At 40.9% G+C, this 19,646-nt stretch overlaps 1 protein-coding gene across 1 annotated transcript in view; it reads left to right on the plus strand.

Annotated features, from left to right (window-relative positions):
- Positions 1-19,646, plus strand: part of gareml (GRB2 associated, regulator of MAPK1-like) — a 170,502-nt gene that overhangs the window by 142,291 nt on the left and 8,565 nt on the right. The window contains exon 7 of the mRNA XM_065026030.1: positions 17,921-18,524. Within this exon, the coding sequence (XP_064882102.1) occupies positions 17,921-18,524 (604 nt within the window). The remainder of the gene's footprint in view (positions 1-17,920; positions 18,525-19,646) is intronic.

The following is a 19,646-nucleotide window of genomic DNA, read 5'->3' on the forward strand; positions in this document are numbered from 1 at the left end:
CTGTGTTCTGTACTGTAGATGACTAACTGTGTTCTGTACTGTAGATGACTAACTGTGTTCTGTACTGTAGATGACTAACTGTGTTCTGTACTGTAGGTGACTAACTGTGTAACTGTGTTCTGTACTGTAGATGACTAACTGTGTTCTGTACTGTAGGTGACTAACTGTGTTCTGTACTGTAGATGACTAACTGTGTTCTGTACTGTAGGTGACTAACTGTGTTCTGTACTGTAGATGACTAACTGTGTTCTGTACTGTAGGTGACTAACTGTGTCTGTACTGTAGATGACTAACTGTGTTCTGTACTGTAGATGACTAACTGTGTTCTGTACTGTAGATGACTAACTGTAGATGACTAACTGTGTTCTGTACTGTAGGGGACTAACTGTGTTCTGTACTGTAGGTGACTAACTGTGTTCTGTACTGTAGATGACTAACTGTGTTCTGTACTGTAGATGACTAACTGTGTTCTGTACTGTAGATGACTAACTGTGTTCTGTACTGTAGATGACTAACTGTGTTCTGTACTGTAGGTGACTAACTGTGTTCTGTACTGTAGGTGACTAACTCTGACTAACTGTGTTCTGTACTGTAGGTGACTAACTGTGTAACTGTGTTCTGTACTGTAGATGACTAACTGTGTTCTGTACTGTAGGTGACTAACTGTGTAACTGTGTTCTGTACTGTAGATGACTAACTGTGTTCTGTACTGTAGATGACTAACTGTGTTCTGTACTGTAGATGACTAACTGTGTTCTGTACTGTAGGTGACTAACTGTGTAACTGTGTTCTGTACTGTAGATGACTAACTGTGTTCTGTACTGTAGATGACTAACTGTGTTCTGTACTGTAGATGACTAACTGTGTTCTGTACTGTAGGACTGACTAACTGTAGGTGACTAACTGTGTTCTGTACTGTAGGGACTAACTGTGTTCTGTACTGTAGATGACTAACTGTGTTCTGTACTGTAGATGACTAACTGTGTTCTGTACTGTAGATGACTAACTGTGTTCTGTACTGTAGATGACTAACTGTGTTCTGTACTGTAGATGACTAACCCTGTAACTGTGTTCTGTACTGTAGATGACTAACTGTGTTCTGTACTGTAGATGACTAACTGTGTTCTGTACTGTAGATGACTAACTGTGTTCTGTACTGTAGATGACTAACTGTGTTCTGTACTGTAGATGACTAACTGTGTTCTGTACTGTAGGGGACTAACTGTGTTCTGTACTGTAGATGACTAACTGTGTTCTGTACTGTAGATGACTAACTGTGTTCTGTACTGTAGGTGACTAACTGTGTTCTGTACTGTAGGTGACTAACTGTGTTCTGTACTGTAGATGACTAACTGTGTTCTGTACTGTAGGTGACTCTGTTCTGTACAGTAGATGACTAACTGTGTTCTGTACTGTAGGGGACTAACTGTGTTCTGTACTGTAGATGACTAACTGTGTTCTGTACTGTAGGTGACTAACTGTGTTCTGTACTGTAGATGACTAACTGTGTTCTGTACTGTAGGTGACTAACTGCTTAACTGTGTTCTGTACTGTAGATGACTAACTGTGTTCTGTACTGTAGATGACTAACTGTGTTCTGTACTGTAGATGACTAACTGTGTTCTGTACTGTAGGGGACTAACTGTGTTCTGTACTGTAGATGACTAACTGTGTTCTGTACTGTAGATGACTAACTGTGTTCTGTACTGTAGATGACTAACTGTGTTCTGTACTGTAGGGGACTAACTGTGTTCTGTACTGTAGGGGACTAACTGTGTTCTGTACTGTAGATGACTAACTGTGTTCTGTACTGTAGGATGACTAACTGTGTTCTGTACTGTAGATGACTAACTGTGTTCTGTACTGTAGGATGACTAACTGTGTTCTGTACTGTAGATGACTAACTGTGTTCTGTACTGTAGGGACTAACTGTGTTCTGTACTGTAGATGACTAACTGTGTTCTGTACTGTGATGACTAACTGTGTTCTGTACTGTAGATGACTAACTGTGTTCTGTACTGTAGATGACTAACTGTGTTCTGTACTGTAGGTGACTAACTGTGTTCTGTACTGTAGATGACTAACTGTGTTCTGTACTGTAGATGACTAACTGTGTAACTGTGTTCTGTACTGTAGATGACTAACTGTGTTCTGTACTGTAGATGACTAACTGTGTTCTGTACTGTAGATGACTAACTGTGTTCTGTACTGTAGATGACTAACTGTGTTCTGTACTGTAGATGACTAACTGTGTTCTGTACTGTAGATGACTAACTGTGTTCTGTACTGTGTTCTGTACTGTGACTAACTGTGTTCTGTACTGTAGGTGACTAACTGTGTAACTGTGTTCTGTACTGTAGGTGACTAACTGTGTTCTGTACTGTACTAACTGTGTTCTGTACTGTAGATGACTAACTGTGTTCTGTACTGTAGATGACTAACTGTGTTCTGTACTGTAGATGACTAACTGTGTTCTGTACTGTAGATGACTAACTGTGTTCTGTACTGTAGGGGACTAACTGTGTTCTGTACTGTAGATGACTAACTGTGTTCTGTACTGTAGGTGACTAACTGTGTTCTGTACTGTAGTACTGTAGACTAACTGTGTTCTGTACTGTAGATGACTAACTGTGTTCTGTACTGTAGGTGACTAACTGTGTTCTGTACTGTGTGACTAACTGTGTTCTGTACTGTAGATGACTAACTGTGTTCTGTACTGTAGATGACTAACTGTGTTCTGTACTGTAGATGACTAACTGTGTTCTGTGACTAACTGTGTTCTGTAGATGACTAACTGTGTTCTGTACTGTAGGTGACTAACTGTGTAACTGTGTTCTGTACTGTAGATGACTAACTGTGTTCTGTACTGTAGATGACTAACTGTGTTCTGTACTGTAGATGACTAACTGTGTTCTGTACTGTAGGGGACTAACTGTGTTCTGTACTGTAGGTGACTGTGTTCTGTACTGTAGATGACTAACTGTGTTCTGTACTGTAGATGACTAACTGTGTTCTGTACTAACTGTGTTCTGTACTGTAGGTGACTAACTGTGTTCTGTACTGTAGGGGACTAACTGTGTTCTGTACTGTAGATGACTAACTGTGTTCTGTACTGTAGATGACTAACTGTGTTCTGTACTGTAGATGACTAACTGTGTTCTGTACTGTGACTAACTGTGTTCTGTACTGTAGATGACTGTAGTACTGTGACTAACTGTGTTCTGTACTGTAGATGACTAACTGTGTTCTGTACTGTAGGTGACTAACTGTGTGTGTTCTGTACTGTAGATGACTAACTGTGTTCTGTACTGTAGATGACTAACTGTGTTCTGTACTGTAGATGACTAACTGTGTTCTGTACTGTAGGTGACTAACTGTAGATAACTGTGTTCTGTACTGTAGATGACTAACTGTGTTCTGTACTGTAGATGACTAACTGTGTTCTGTACTGTAGATGACTAACTGTGTTCTGTACTGTAGGTGACTAACTGTGTTCTGTACTGTAGATGACTAACTGTGTTCTGTACTGTAGATGACTAACTGTGTTCTGTACTGTAGATGACTAACTGTGTTCTGTACTGTAGATGACTAACTGTGTTCTGTACTGTAGGTGTGTTCTAACTGTGACTAACTGTGTTCTGTACTGTAGATGACTAACTGTGTTCTGTACTGTAGATGACTAACTGTGTTCTGTACTGTAGATGACTAACTGTGTTCTGTACTGTAGATGACTAACTGTGTTCTGTACTGTAGGTGACTAACTGTGTAACTGTGTTCTGTACTGTAGATGACTAACTGTGTTCTGTACTGTAGATGACTAACTGTGTTCTGTACTGTAGGTGACTAACTGTGTTCTGTACTGTAGATGACTAACTGTGTTCTGACTGAACTGTGTTCTGTACTGTAGGTGACTAACTGTGTTCTGTACTGTAGATGACTAACTGTGTTCTGTACTGTAGATGACTAACTGTGTTCTGTACTGTAGATGACTAACTGTGTTCTGTACTGTAGTGACTAACTGTGTTCTGTACTGTAGATGACTAACTAACTGTGTTCTGTACTGTAGATGACTAACTGTGTTCTGTACTGTAGATGACTAACTGTGTTCTGTACTGTAGATGACTAACTGTGTTCTGTACTGTAGGTGACTAACTGTTCTGTAACTGTGTTCTGTACTGTAGATGACTAACTGTGTTCTGTACTGTAGATGACTAACTGTGTTCTGTACTGTAGTTCTGACTAACTGTGTTCTGTACTGTAGATGACTAACTGTGTTCTGTACTGTAGATGACTAACTGTGTTCTGTACTGTAGGTGACTAACTGTGTTCTGTACTGTAGATGACTAACTGTGTTCTGTACTGTGATGACTAACTGTGTTCTGTAGATGACTAACTGTGTTCTGTACTGTAGATGACTAACTGTGTTCTGTACTGTAGGGGACTAACTGTTCTTCTGTACTGTAGATGACTAACTGTGTTCTGTACTGTAGATGACTAACTGTGTTCTGTACTGTACTGTGACTAACTGTGTTCTGTACTGTAGGTGACTAACTGTGTTCTGTACTGTAGATGACTAACTGTGTTCTGTACTGTAGATGACTAACTGTGTTCTGTACTGTAGATGACTAACTGTGTTCTGTACTGTAGATGACTAACTGTGTTCTGTACTGTAGGTGACTAACTGTGTTCTGTACTGTAGATGACTAACTGTGTTCTGTACTGTAGATGACTAACTGTGTTCTGTACTGTAGGTGACTAACTGTGTTCTGTACTGTAGATGACTAACTGTGTTCTGTACTGTAGATGACTAACTAACTGTGTTCTGTACTGTAGGGATGACTAACTGTGTTCTGTACTGTAGATGACTAACTGTGTTCTGTACTGTAGGTGACTGTGTTCTGTACTGTAGATGACTAACTGTGTTCTGTACTGTAGGTGACTAACTGTGTTCTGTACTGTAGATGACTAACTGTGTTCTGTACTGTAGGGGACTAACTGTGTTCTGTACTGTAGATTATTAACTGTGTTCTGTACTGTAGATGACTAACTGTGTAACACTGTGCTCTGTACTGTAGGTGACTAACTGTGTAACTGTGTTCTGTACTGTAGATGACTAAGTTCTAACTGTGACTAACTGTGTTCTGTACTGTAGATGACTAACTGTGTTCTGTACTGTAGATGACTAACTGTGTTCTGTACTGTAGGTGACTAACTGTGTTCTGTACTGTAGATGACTAACTGTGTTCTGTACTGTAGATGACTAACTGTGTTCTGTACTGTAGGGGACTAACTGTGTTCTGTACTGTAGATGACTAACTGTGTTCTGTACTGTAGATGACTAACTGTGTTCTGTACTGTAGGTGACTAACTGTGTTCTGTACTGTAGATGACTAACTGTACTGTAGGTGACTAACTGTGTTCTGTACTGTAGATGACTAACTGTGTTCTGTACTGTAGATGACTAACTGTGTTCTGTACTGTAACTGTGTTCTGACTAACTGTGTTCTGTACTGTAGGTGACTAACTGTGTTCTGTACTGTAGATGACTAACTGTGTTCTGTACTGTAGATGACTAACTGTGTTCTGTACTGTAGGTGACTAACTGTGTAACTGTGTTCTGTACTGTAGATGACTAACTGTGTTCTGTACTGTAGATGACTAACTGTGTTCTGTACTGTAGATGACTAACTGTGTTCTGTACTGTAGATGACTAACTGTGTTCTGTACTGTAGATGACTAACTGTGTTCTGTACTGTAGATGACTAACTGTGTTCTGTACTGTAGGATGACTAACTGTGTTCTGTACTGTAGATGACTAACTGTGTTCTGTACTGTAGTGACTAACTGTGTTCTGACTGTAGATAACTGTGTTCTGTACTGTAGATGACTAACTGTGTTCTGTACTGTAGATGACTAACTGTGTTCTGTACTGTAGGTGACTAACTGTGTTCTGTACTGTAGGTGACTAACTGTGTTCTGTACTGTAGATGACTAACTGTGTTCTGTACTGTAGGGGACTAACTGTGTTCTGTACTGTAGATGACTAACTGTGTTCTGTACTGTAGATGACTAACTGTGTTCTGTACTGTAGATGACTAACTGTGTTCTGTACTGTAGATGACTAACTGTGTTCTGTACTGTAGGGGACTAACTGTGTTCTGTACTGTAGGGGACTAACAGTGTTCTGTACTGTGTAACTGTGTTCTGTACTGTAGGGACTAACTGTGTTCTGTACTGTAGATGACTAACTGTGTTCTGTACTGTAGATGACTAACTGTGTTCTGTACTAGGGGACTGTGTTCTGTACTGTAGATGACTAACTGTGTTCTGTACTGTAGATGACTAACTGTGTTCTGTACTGTAGATGACTAACTGTGTTCTTCTGTACTGTGACTAACTGTGTTCTGTACTGTAGATGACTAACTGTGTTCTGTACTGTAGATGACTAACTGTGTTCTGTACTGTAGATGACTAACTGTGTTCTGTACTGTAGATGACTAACTGTGTTCTGTACTGTAGGTGACTAACTGTGTTCTGTACTGTAGATGACTAACTGTGTAACTGTGTTCTGTACTGTAGGTGACTAACTGTGTTCTGTACTGTAGGTGACTAACTGTGTTCTGTACTGTAGATGACTAACTGTGTTCTGTACTGTAGGGGACTAACTGTGTTCTGTACTGTAGATGACTAACTGTGTTCTGTACTGTAGGTGACTAACTGTACTGTGTTCTGTACTGTAGATGACTAACTGTGTTCTGTACTGTAGATGACTAACTGTGTTCTGTACTGTAGATGACTAACTGTGTTCTGTACTGTAGATGACTAACTGTGTTCTGTACTGTAGATGACTAACTGTACTGTAGATGACTAACTGTGTTCTGTACTGTAGATGACTAACTGTGTTCTGTACTGTAGATGACTAACTGTGTTCTGTACTGTAGATGACTAACTGTGTTCTGTACTGTAGATGACTAACTGTGTTCTGTACTGTAGATGACTAACTGTGTTCTGTAACTGTAGATGACTAACTGTGTTCTGTACTGTAGGTGACTAACTGTGTTCTGTACTGTAGATGACTAACTGTGTTCTGTACTGTAGATGACTAACTGTAGATGACTAACTGTGTCTGTACTGTAGATGACTAACTGTGTTCTGTACTGTAGGTGATGACTAACTGTGTTCTGTACTGTAGATGACTAACTGTGTTCTGTACTGTAGATGACTAACTGTGTTCTGTACTGTAGGTGACTAACTGTGTAACTCTGTGTTCTGTGACTAACTGTGTAACTGTGTTCTGTACTGACTAACTGTGTAACTGTGTTCTGTACTGACTAACTGTGTTCTGTACTGTAGATGACTAACTAACTGTGTTCTGTACTGTAGATGACTAACTGTGTTCTGTACTGTAGTGACTAACTGTGTTCTGTACTGTAGATGACTAACTGTAACTGTGTTCTGTACTGTAGATGACTAACTGTGTTCTGTACTGTAGTTCTGACTGACTCACTGTGTTCTAACTGACTAACTGTGTCTGTGTTCTGTACTGTAGGTGACTAACTGTGTTCTGTACTGTAGATGACTAACTAACTGTGTTCTGTACTGTAGGTGACTAACTAACTGTGTTCTGTACTGTAGATGACTAACTGTGTTCTGTACTGTAGATGACTAACTGTGTTCTGTACTGTAGATGACTAACTGTGTTCTGTACTGTAGGTGATGACTAACTGTGTTCTGTACTGTAGATGACTAACTGTAACTGTAGATTAACTGTGTTCTGTACTGTAGATGACTAACTGTGTTCTGTACTGTAGATGACTAACTGTGTAACTGTGTTCTGTACTGTAGATGACTAACTGTGTTCTGTACTGTAGATGACTAACTGTGTTCTGTACTGTAGATGACTAACTGTGTTCTGTACTGTAGATGACTAACTGTGTTCTGTACTGTAGGGACTAACTGTGTTCTGTACTCTGACTAACTGTGTTCTGTACTGTAGGGGACTAACTGTGTTCTGTACTGTAGGGGACTAACTGTGTTCTGTGTTCTGTACTGTAGATGACTAACTGTGTTCTGTACTGTACTGTGTTCTGGGACTAACTGTGTTCTGTACTGTAGATGACTAACTGTGTTCTGTACTGTAACTGTGTTCTGTACTGTGACTAACTGTGTTCTGTACTGTAGGGGACTAACTGTGTGTAACTGTGTTCTGTACTGTAGATGACTAACTGTGACTAACTGTGTTCTGTACTGTAGATGACTAACTGTGTTCTGTACTGTAGTTCTGTACTGTGACTAACTGTGTTCTGTACTGTAGATGACTAACTGTACTGTGACTGTTCTGTACTGTAGATGACTAACTGTGTTCTGTACTGTAGTGACTAACTAACTGTGTTCTGTACTGTAGGTGACTAACTGTGTAACTGTGTTCTGTACTGTAGATGACTAACTGTGTTCTGTACTGTAGATGACTAACTGTGTTCTGTACTGTAGATGACTAACTGTGTTCTGTACTGTAGGTGACTAACTGTAACTGTGTTCTGTACTGTAGATGACTAACTGTGTTCTGTACTGTAGATGACTAACTGTGTTCTGTACTGTAGATGACTAACTGTGTTCTGTACTGTAGGTGACTAACTGTGTTCTGTACTGTAGGGGACTAACTGTGTTCTGTACTGTAGGTGACTGTGTTCTGTACTGTAGGGGACTAACTGTGTAACTCTGTTCTGTACTGTAGGTGACTAACTGTGCAACTGTGTTCTGTACTGTAGATGACTAACTGTGTTCTGTACTGTAGATGACTAACTGTGTTCTGTACTGTAGATGACTAACTGTGTTCTGTACTGTAGGGGACTAACTGTGTTCTGTACTGTAGATTATTAACTGTGTTCTGTACTGTAGATGACTAACTGTAACTGTGTTCTGTACTGTAGGTGACTAACTGTGTTCTGTACTGTAGATTATTAACTGTGTTCTGTACTGTAGATGACTAACTGTGTAACACTGTGCTCTGTACTGTAGGTGACTAACTGTGTAACTGTGTTCTGTACTGTAGATGACTAACTGTGTTCTGTACTGTAGATGACTAACTGTGTTCTGTACTGTAGATGACTAACTGTGTTCTGTACTGTAGGTGACTAACTGTGTAACTGTGTTCTGTACTGTAGATGACTAACTGTGTTCTGTACTGTAGATGACTAACTGTGTTCTGTACTGTAGATGACTAACTGTGTTCTGTACTGTAGGTGACTAACTGTGTTCTGTACTGTAGGGGACTAACTGTGTTCTGTACTGTAGGTGACTGTGTTCTGTACTGTAGGGGACTAACTGTGTAACTCTGTTCTGTACTGTAGATGACTAACTGCAACTGTGTTCTGTACTGTAGGGGACTAACTGTGTTCTGTACTGTAGATGACTAACTGTGTTCTGTACTGTAGGTGACTAACTGTGTTCTGTACTGTGACTAACTGTGTTCTGACTACTAACTGTGTTCTGTACTGTAGATGACTAACTGTGTTCTGTACTGTAGATGACTAACTGTGTTCTGTACTGTAGGGGACTAACTGTGTTCTGTACTGTAGATGACTAACTGTGTTCTGTACTGTAGATGACTAACTGTGTTCTGTACTGTAGGTGACTAACTGTGTTCTGTACTGTAGGTGACTAACTGTGTTCTGTACTGTAGATGACTAACTGTGTTCTGTACTGTAGATGACTAACTGTGTTCTGTACTGTAGATGACTAACTGTGTTCTGTACTGTAGGATGACTAACTGTGTTCTGTACTGTAGATGACTAACTGTGTTCTGTACTGTAGATGACTAACTGTGTTCTGTACTGTAGATGACTAACTGTGTTCTGTACTGTAGGTGACTAACTGTGTTCTGTACTGTAGGGGACTAACTGTGTTCTGTACTGTAGGTGACTGTGTTCTGTACTGTAGGGGACTAACTGTGTAACTCTGTTCTGTACTGTAGGTGACTAACTGTGCAACTGTGTTCTGTACTGTAGATGGGTGTTCTGTACTGTGTAACTGTGTTCTGTACTGTAGATGACTAACTGTGTTCTGTACTGTACTGGATGACTAACTGTGTTCTGTACTGTAGGTGACTAACTGTGTTCTGTACTACTAGATGACTAACTGTGTTCTGTACTGACTAACTGTGTTCTGTACTGTAGATGACTAACTGTGTTCTGTACTGTAGATGACTAACTGTGTTCTGTACTGTAGATGACTAACTGTGTACTGTAGATGACTAACTGTGTTCTGTACTGTAGATGTTCTGTACTAACTGTGTTCTGTACTGTAGATGACTAACTGTGTTCTGTACTGTAGGTGACTAACTGTGTTCTGTACTGTAGATGACTAACTGTGTTCTGTACTGTAGATGACTAACTGTGTTCTGTACTGTAGATGACTAACTGTGTTCTGTACTGTAGGGGACTAACTGTGTTCTGTACTGTAGATGACTAACTGTGTTCTGTACTGTAGATTACTAACTGTGTTCTGTACTGTAGATAACAAACTGTGTTCTGTACTGTAGATGACTAACTGTGTTCTGTACTGTAGGGACTAACTGTGTTCTGTACTGTAGGGGACTAACTGTGTTCTGTACTGTAGGGGACTAACTGTGTATCTGTACTGTAGGGGACTAACTGTGTTCTGTACTGTAGATGACTAACTGTGTTCTGTACTGTAGGGGACTAACTGTGTTCTGTACTGTAGGTGACTAACTGTGTTCTGTACTGTAGATGACTAACTGTGTTCTGTACTGTAGATGACTAACTGTGTTCTGTACTGTAGGGGACTAACTGTGTTCTGTACTGTAGGTGACTAACTGTGTTCTGTACTGTAGATGACTAACTGTGTTCTGTACTGTAGGGGACTAACTGTGTTCTGTACTGTAGATGACTAACTGTGTTCTGTACTGTAGGTGACTAACTGTGTTCTGTACTGTAGATGACTAACTCTGTAACTGTGTTCTGTACTGTAGGTGACTAACTGTGTTCTGTACTGTAGATGACTAACTCTGTAACTGTGTTCTGTACTGTAGGTGACTAACTGTGTAACTGTGTTCTGTACTGTAGGTGACTAACTAACTGTGTTCTGTACTGTAGATGACTAACTGTGTTCTGTACTGTAGATGACTAACTGTGTTCTGTACTGTAGATGACTAACTGTGTTCTGTACTGTAGGTGACTAACTGTGTAACTGTGTTCTGTACTGTAGATGACTAACTGTGTTCTGTACTGTAGATGACTAACTGTGTTCTGTACTGTAGATGACTAACTGTGTTCTGTACTGTAGATGACTAACTGTGTTCTGTACTGTAGATGACTAACTGTGTTCTGTACTGTAGGTGACTAACTGTGTTCTGTACTGTAGATGACTAACTGTGTTCTGTACTGTAGGTGACTGTGTTCTGTACAGTAGATGACTAACTGTGTTCTGTACTGTAGGGGACTAACTGTGTTCTGTACTGTAGATGACTAACTGTGTTCTGTACTGTAGGGGACTAACTGTGTTCTGTACTGTAGGTGACTAACTGTGTTCTGTACTGTAGATGACTAACTGTGTAACACTGTGTTCTGTACTGTAGGTGACTAACTGTGTAACTGTGTTCTGTACTGTAGGTGACTAACTGTGTTCTGTACTGTAGATGACTAACTGTAACTGTTCTGTACTGTAGGTGACTAACTGTGTTCTGTACTGTAGGTGACTAACTAACTGTGTTCTGTACTGTAGACTAACTGTGTAACTAACTGTGTTCTGTACTGTAGCTGAACTGTGTTCTGTACTGACTAAACTGTGTTCTGTACTGTAGGTGACTAACTGTGTAACTGTGTTCTGTACTGTAGATGACTAACTGTGTTCTGTACTGTAGATGACTAACTGTGTTCTGTACTGTAGGTGACTAACTGTGTAACTGTGTTCTGTACTGTAGATGACTAACTGTGTTCTGTACTGTAGATGACTAACTGTGTAACTGTGTGACTCTGTGTTCTGTACTGTAGGTGACTAACTGTGTAACTCTTGTTCTGTACTGTAGTGACTAACTGTAGATGACTAACTGTGTTCTGTACTGTAGATGACTAACTGTGTTCTGTACTGTAGATGACTAACTGTGTTCTGTACTGTAGATGACTAACTGTGTTCTGTACTGTACTGGTGACTAACTGTGTAACTGTGTTCTGTACTGTAGATGACTAACTGTGTTCTGTACTGTAGATGACTAACTGTGTTCTGTACTGTAGATGACTAACTGTGTTCTGTACTGTAGGTGACTAACTGTGTTCTGTACTGTAGGTGACTAACTGTGTTCTGTACTGTAGATGACTAACTGTGTTCTGTACTGTAGATTACTAACTGTGTTCTGTACTGTAGATAACAAACTGTGTTCTGTACTGTAGATGACTAACTGTGTTCTGTACTGTAGGGACTAACTGTGTTCTGTACTGTAGGGGACTAACTGTGTTCTGTACTGTAGGGGACTAACTGTGTTCTGTACTGTAGATGACTAACTGTGTTCTGTACTGTAGATGACTAACTGTGTTCTGTACTGTAGGGGACTAACTGTGTTCTGTACTGTAGGTGACTAACTGTGTTCAGTACTGTAGGGGACTAACTGTGTTCTGTACTGTAGGTGACTGTGTTCTGTACTGTAGGGGACTAACTGTGTAACTGTGTTCTGTACTGTAGATGACTAACTGTGTTCTGTACTGTAGGGGACTAACTGTGTTCTGTACTGTAGGGGACTAACTGTGTTCTGTACTGTAGATGACTAACTAACTGTGTTCTGTACTGTAGATGACTAACTGTGTTCTGTACTGTATATGACTAACTGTGTTCTGTACTGTAGGTGACTAACTGTGTAACACTGTGTTCTGTACTGTAGGTGACTAACTGTGTAACTGTGTTCTGTACTGTAGATGACTAACTGTGTTCTGTACTGTAGATGACTAACTGTGTTCTGTACTGTAGATGACTAACTGTGTTCTGTACTGTAGGTGACTAACTGTGTAACTGTGTTCTGTACTGTAGATGACTAACTGTGTTCTGTACTGTAGATGACTAACTGTGTTCTGTACTGTAGATGACTAACTGTGTTCTGTACTGTAGGTGACTAACTGTGTTCTGTACTGTAGGGGACTAACTGTGTTCTGTACTGTAGGTGACTGTGTTCTGTACTGTAGGGGACTAACTGTGTAACTCTGTTCTGTACTGTAGGTGACTAACTGTGCAACTGTGTTCTGTACTGTAAGGGAGTAACTGTGTAACTGTGTTCTGTACTGTAGATGACTAACTGTGTTCTGTACTGTAGGTGACTAACTGTGTTCTGTACTGTAGGTGACTAACTGTGTTCTGTACTGTAGATGACTAACTGTGTTCTGTACTGTAGATGACTAACTGTGTTCTGTACTGTAGATGACTAACTGTGTTCTGTACTGTAGATGACTAACTGTGTTCTGTACTGTAGGTGACTAACTGTGTTCTGTACTGTAGGGGACTAACTGTGTTCTGTACTGTAGATTATTAACTGTGTTCTGTACTGTAGGTGACTAACTGTGTTCTGTACTGTAGGTGACTAACTGTGTTCTGTACTGTAGGTGACTAACTGTGTTCTGTACTGTAGATGACTAACTGTGTTCTGTACTGTAGGGGACTAACTGTGTTCTGTACTGTAGATGACTAACTGTGTTCTGTACTGTAGATTACTAACTGTGTTCTGTACTGTAGATAACAAACTGTGTTCTGTACTGTAGATGACTAACTGTGTTCTGTACTGTAGGGCACTAACTGTGTTCTGTACTGTAGGGGACTAACTGTGTTCTGTACTGTAGGGGACTAACTGTTATCTGTACTGTAGGGCACTAACTGTGTTCTGTACTGTAGATGACTAACTGTGTTCTGTACTGTAGGGGACTAACTGTGTTCTGTACTGTAGGTGACTAACTGTGTTCTGTACTGTAGATGACTAACTGTGTTCTGTACTGTAGGTGACTAACTGTGTTCTGTACTGTAGGGGACTAACTGTGTTCTGTAATGACTGTGTTCTGTACTGTAGGGGACTAACTGTGTTCTGTACTGTAGATGACTAACTGTGTTCTGTACTGTAGATGACTAACTGTGTTCTGTACTGTAGATTATTAACTGTGTTCTGTACTGTAGGTGACTAACTGTGTTCTGTACTGTAGATGACTAACTGTGTATCTGTGTTCTGTACTGTAGGTGACTAACTGTGTTCTGTACTGTAGGTGACTAACTGTGTTCTGTACTGTAGGTGACTAACTGTGTAACACTGTGTTCTGTACTGTAGGTGACTAACTGTGTAACTGTGTTCTGTACTGTAGATGACTAACTGTGTTCTGTACTGTAGATGACTAACTGTGTTCTGTACTGTAGGTGACTAACTGTGTAACTGTGTTCTGTACTGTAGATGACTAACTGTGTTCTGTACTGTAGGTGACTAACTGTGTTCTGTACTGTAGGTGACTAACTGTGTTCTGTACTGTAGATGACTAACTGTGTTCTGTACTGTAGATGACTAACTGTGTTCTGTACTGAAGATGACTAACTGTGTTCTGTACTGTAGATGACTAACTGTGTTCTGTACTGTAGGTGACTGTGTTCTGTACTGTAGATGACTAACTGTGTTCTGTACTGTAGGTGACTAACTGTGTTCTGTACTGTAGATGACTAACTGTGTTCTGTACTGTAGATGACTAACTGTGTTCTGTACTGTAGATGACTAACTGTGTTCTGTACTGTAGATGACTAACTGTGTTCTGTTCTGTACTGTAGGTGACTAACTGTGTTCTGTACTGTAGGTGACTAACTGTGTTCTGTACTGTAGGTGACTAACTGTGACTAACTAACTGTGTAACTGTGTTCTGTACTGTAGGTGACTAACTGTGTTCTGTACTGTAGGTGACTAACTGTGTTCTGTGTAACTAACTGTGTTCTGTACTGTAGCTGACTAACTGTGTAACTGTGTCTTGTACTGTAGGTGACTAACTGTGTTCTGTACTGTAGGTGACTAACTGTGTAACTCTGTGTTCTGTACTGTAGCTGACTAACTGTGTAACTGTGTTCTGTACTGTAGCTGACTAACTGTGTAACTGTGTTCTGTACTGTAGCTGACTAACTGTGTAACTGTGTCTTGTACTGTAGGTGAGTAACTGTGTAACTGTGTTCTGTACTGTAGATGACTAACTGTGTTCTGTACTGTAGCTGACTAACTGTGTTCTGTACTGTAGCTGACTAACTGTGTAACTGTGTTCTGTACTATAGATGACTAACTGTGTTCTGTACTGTAGCTGACTAACTGTGTAACTGTGTCTTTTACTGTAGGTGACTAACTGTGTAACTCTGTGTTCTGTACTGTAGCTGACTAACTGTGTAACTCTGTGTTCTGTACTGTAGCTGACTAACTGTGTAACTGTGTTCTGTACTGTAGATGACTAACTGTGTTCTGTACTGTAGATGACTAACTGTGTTCTGTACTGTAGATGACTAACTGTGTTCTGTACTGTAGGTGACTAACTGTGTAACTGTGTTCTGTACTGTAGATGACTAACTGTGTTCTGTACTGTAGATGACTAACTGTGTTCTGTACTGTAGATGACTAACTGTGTTCTGTACTGTAGGTGACTAACTGTGTAACAGTGTTCTGTACTGTAGATGACTAACTGTGTTCTGTATTGTAGATTACTAACTGTGTTCTGTACTGTAGATAACAAACTGTGTTCTGTACTGTAGATGACTAACTGTGTTCTGTACTGTAGGGCACTAACTGTGTTCTGTACTGTAGGGGACTAACTGTGTTCTGTACTGTAGGGGACTAACTGTTATCTGTACTGTAGGGGACTAACTGTGTTCTGTACTGTAGATGACTAACTGTGTTCTGTACTGTAGGGGACTAACTGTGTTCTGTACTGTAGGGGACTAACTGTGTTCTGTACTGTAGGTGACTAACTGTGTTCTGTACTGTAGGGGACTAACTGTGTTCTGTACTGTAGATGACTGTGTTCTGTACTGTAGGGGACTAACTGTGTAACTGTGTTCTGTACTGTAGATGACTAACTGTGTTCTGTACTGTAGGTGACTAACTGTGTTCTGTACTGTAGGTGACTAACTGTGTTCTGTACTGTAGATGACTAACTGTGTTCTGTACTGTAGATGACTAACTGTGTTCTGTACTGTAGGGGACTAACTGTGTTCTGTACTGTAGGGGACTAACTGTGTTCTGTACTGTAGATGACTAACTCTGTAACTGTGTTCTGTACTGTAGGTGACTAACTGTGTGTTCTGTACTGTATATGACTAACTGTGTTCTATACTGTAGGTGACTAACTGTGTAACACTGTGTTCTGTACTGTAGGTGACTAACTGTGTTCTGTACTGTAGATGACTAACTGTGTTCTGTACTGTAGATGACTAACTGTGTTCTGTACTGTAGATGACTAACTGTGTTCTGTACTGTAGGTGACTAACTGTGTAACTGTGTTCTGTACTGTAGATGACTAACTGTGTTCTGTACTGTAGATGACTAACTGTGTTCTGTACTGTAGATGACTAACTGTGTTCTGTACTGTAGGTGACTAACTGTGTTCTGTACTGTAGGGGACTAACTGTGTTCTGTACTGTAGGTGACTGTGTTCTGTACTGTAGGGGACTAACTGTGTAACTCTGTTCTGTACTGTAGGTGACTAACTGTGCAACTGTGTTCTGTACTGTAAGGGAGTAACTGTGTAACTGTGTTCTGTACTGTAGATGACTAACTGTGTTCTGTACTGAAGATGACTAACTGTGTTCTGTACTGTAGATGACTAACTGTGTTCTGTACTGTACTAACTGTGTTCTGTGTAGATGACTGTGTTCTGTACTGTAGATGACTAACTGTGTTCTGTACTGTAGATGACTAACTGTGTTCTGTACTGTAGATGACTAACTGTGTTCTGTACTGTAGGGGACTAACTGTGTTCTGTACTGTAGGTGACTAACTGTGTTCTGTACTGTAGATGACTAACTGTGTAACTCTGTGTTCTGTACTGTAGGTGACTAACTGTGTAACTGTGTCTTGTACTGTAGGTGACTAACTGTGTTCTGTACTGTAGCTGACTAACTGTGTAACTGTGTCTTGTACTGTAGGTGACTAACTGTGTTCTGTACTGTAGGTGACTAACTGTGTAACTCTGTGTTCTGTACTGTAGCTGACTAACTGTGTAACTGTGTCTTGTACTGTAGGTGACTAACTGTGTTCTGTACTGTAGGTGACTAACTGTGTAACTCTGTGTTCTGTACTGTAGCTGACTAACTGTGTAACTGTGTTCTGTACTGTAGCTGACTAACTGTGTAACTGTGTTCTGTACTGTAGCTGACTAACTGTGTAACTGTGTCTTGTACTGTAGGTGACTAACTGTGTAACTGTGTTCTGTACTGTAGATGACTAACTGTGTTCTGTACTGTAGATGACTAACTGTGTTCTGTACTGTAGCTGACTAACTGTGTTCTGTACTGTAGCTGACTAACTGTGTAACTGTGTTCTGTACTATAGATGACTAACTGTGTTCTGTACTGTAGCTGACTAACTGTGTAACTGTGTCTTGTACTGTAGGTGACTAACTGTGTAACTGTGTTCTGTACTGTAGCTGACTAACTGTGTAACTGTGTTCTGTACTGTAGCTGACTAACTGTGTCTTGTACTGTAGCTGACTAACTGTGTAACTGTGTTCTGTACTGTAGATGACTAACTGTGTTCTGTACTGTAGCTGACTAACTGTGTTCTGTACTGTAGGTGACTAACTGTGTTCTGTACTGTAGATGACTAACTGTGTAACTGTGTTCTGTACTGTAGCTGACTAACTGTGTAACTGTGTTCTGTACTGTAGCTGACTAACTGTGTAACTGTGTTCTGTACTGTCATTGTCAGTAAGACAGTGGTGTTGTGTCTCGTCCTACGGCCAATACAACTGGTTCCCTCCCACTTCCTGTTGTTACGCTGCATGCCGCGCTTCTCTGTGGCTACGCCCTCAGCAACGACAGACAGCCTGTTGCTACGGCAACAGGCCAGCTTCGACCCTGATGGGTACAGCCGAGCCGTCCGTGAGACGCGTCCAGAACTCAGCGAGGAGAGAGTGTGTGTGAGCGAGGACGGTGTGTGTGTGAGCCCGCGGAGGGGAGGTGTGTGTGTGTCAGCGCAGGACTCTCAGCTGCTGTCCGTGTGTGTGTTCGCTGGGGGCGGAGTTACAGACAACGTCAGCCAATCGCAACGCTGCAGAGACTCTCTAGGGGAGGGGACAGAGTACCTCTCTCCCAATTGGACAGAGGCTGAGCTGCAGACCAGTGAAGAGATCCCCTACGAGGAACTGTGGACCAATCAGACTGCAGAGGGCCTGGGGAAGGCAGAGCCAAACCGCATCTCCGTCCATTCCTCTTCCTCTTTGGATGGATTGCTGGGGACTACCCGCCTCGCCATGGTGACAAGAGTATCAACCCCGCCCCCTGTACCTCCAAAATCAGACGCAGTGAGTCTCTCCCATAGAGATACCTGGAGAGCACCTCTCCTATCTATACTATATTGATACCTAGAGAGCACCTCTCCTATCTATACTATATTGATACCTAGAGAGCACCTCTCTGTCTATACCAGAGAGAGGAGAGGTGCTCTCTCTAGTATATCTATACCATAGAGATACCCTCTACTATCTATACCATAGAGATTCCTAGAGAGCACCTCTCCTATCTATACCATAGAGATTCGTAGAGAGCACCTCTCCTATCTATACCGTGATACCCTCGTCTATCTATATCATAGAGATACCTAGAGAGCACCTCTCCTATCTATACCATAGAGATTCCTACAGAGCACCTCTCCTATCTATACCATAGAGATTCCTAGAGAGCACCTCTCCTATCTATACCATAGAGATACCTAGAGAGCACCTCTCCTATCTATACCATAGAGATTCCTATAGAGCACCTCTCCTATCTATACCATAGAGATTCCTAGAGAGCACCTCTCATATCTATACCATAGAGATTCCTAGAGAGCACCTCTCCTATCTATACCGTGATACCCTCGCCTATCTATATCATAGAGATACCTAGAGAGCACCTCTCCTATCTATACCATGGAGATAGGCCCGTTCTTCTCCTCTCCCCTGCTACTCTTCCCGGGTCCTTAGTGTACAATAAAAAGTAGTGCACTATGTTTTCTGTCAACATACCTGGTGAAATAAAGGTTAAAAACAACTCTAAGGGGTGGGGCCCTATAAAATCTGTATTTTTTTTTTACAAATAATGTTTTACATCCCCCCCTGGTTTTACATTTGTATTTGTTTTTCATAGAGAAACAACAGTGGTCTGAGTTTTTTTCAATGCTTACATCACATGAAATATCTTATTTTTTATGTTTGGAAGAAAACTAGCAAATGTCGATTCCCCCCCCATTGTGCATCTAGCAAGTGAGGAATGTGCTGTCTAACTTGCCATCTAGCGAGTGAGGAATGTGCTGTCTAACTTGTGCATCTAGCGAGTGAGGAATGTGCTGTCTAACTTGTGCATCTAGCGAGTGAGGAATGTGCTGTCTAACTTGCCATCTAGCGAGTGAGGAATGTGCTGTCTAATGTGCCATCTAGCGAGTGAGG

Source organism: Oncorhynchus nerka, linkage group LG13, assembly GCF_034236695.1.
Source record: "Oncorhynchus nerka isolate Pitt River linkage group LG13, Oner_Uvic_2.0, whole genome shotgun sequence".
NCBI lineage: Eukaryota > Metazoa > Chordata > Actinopteri > Salmoniformes > Salmonidae > Oncorhynchus > Oncorhynchus nerka.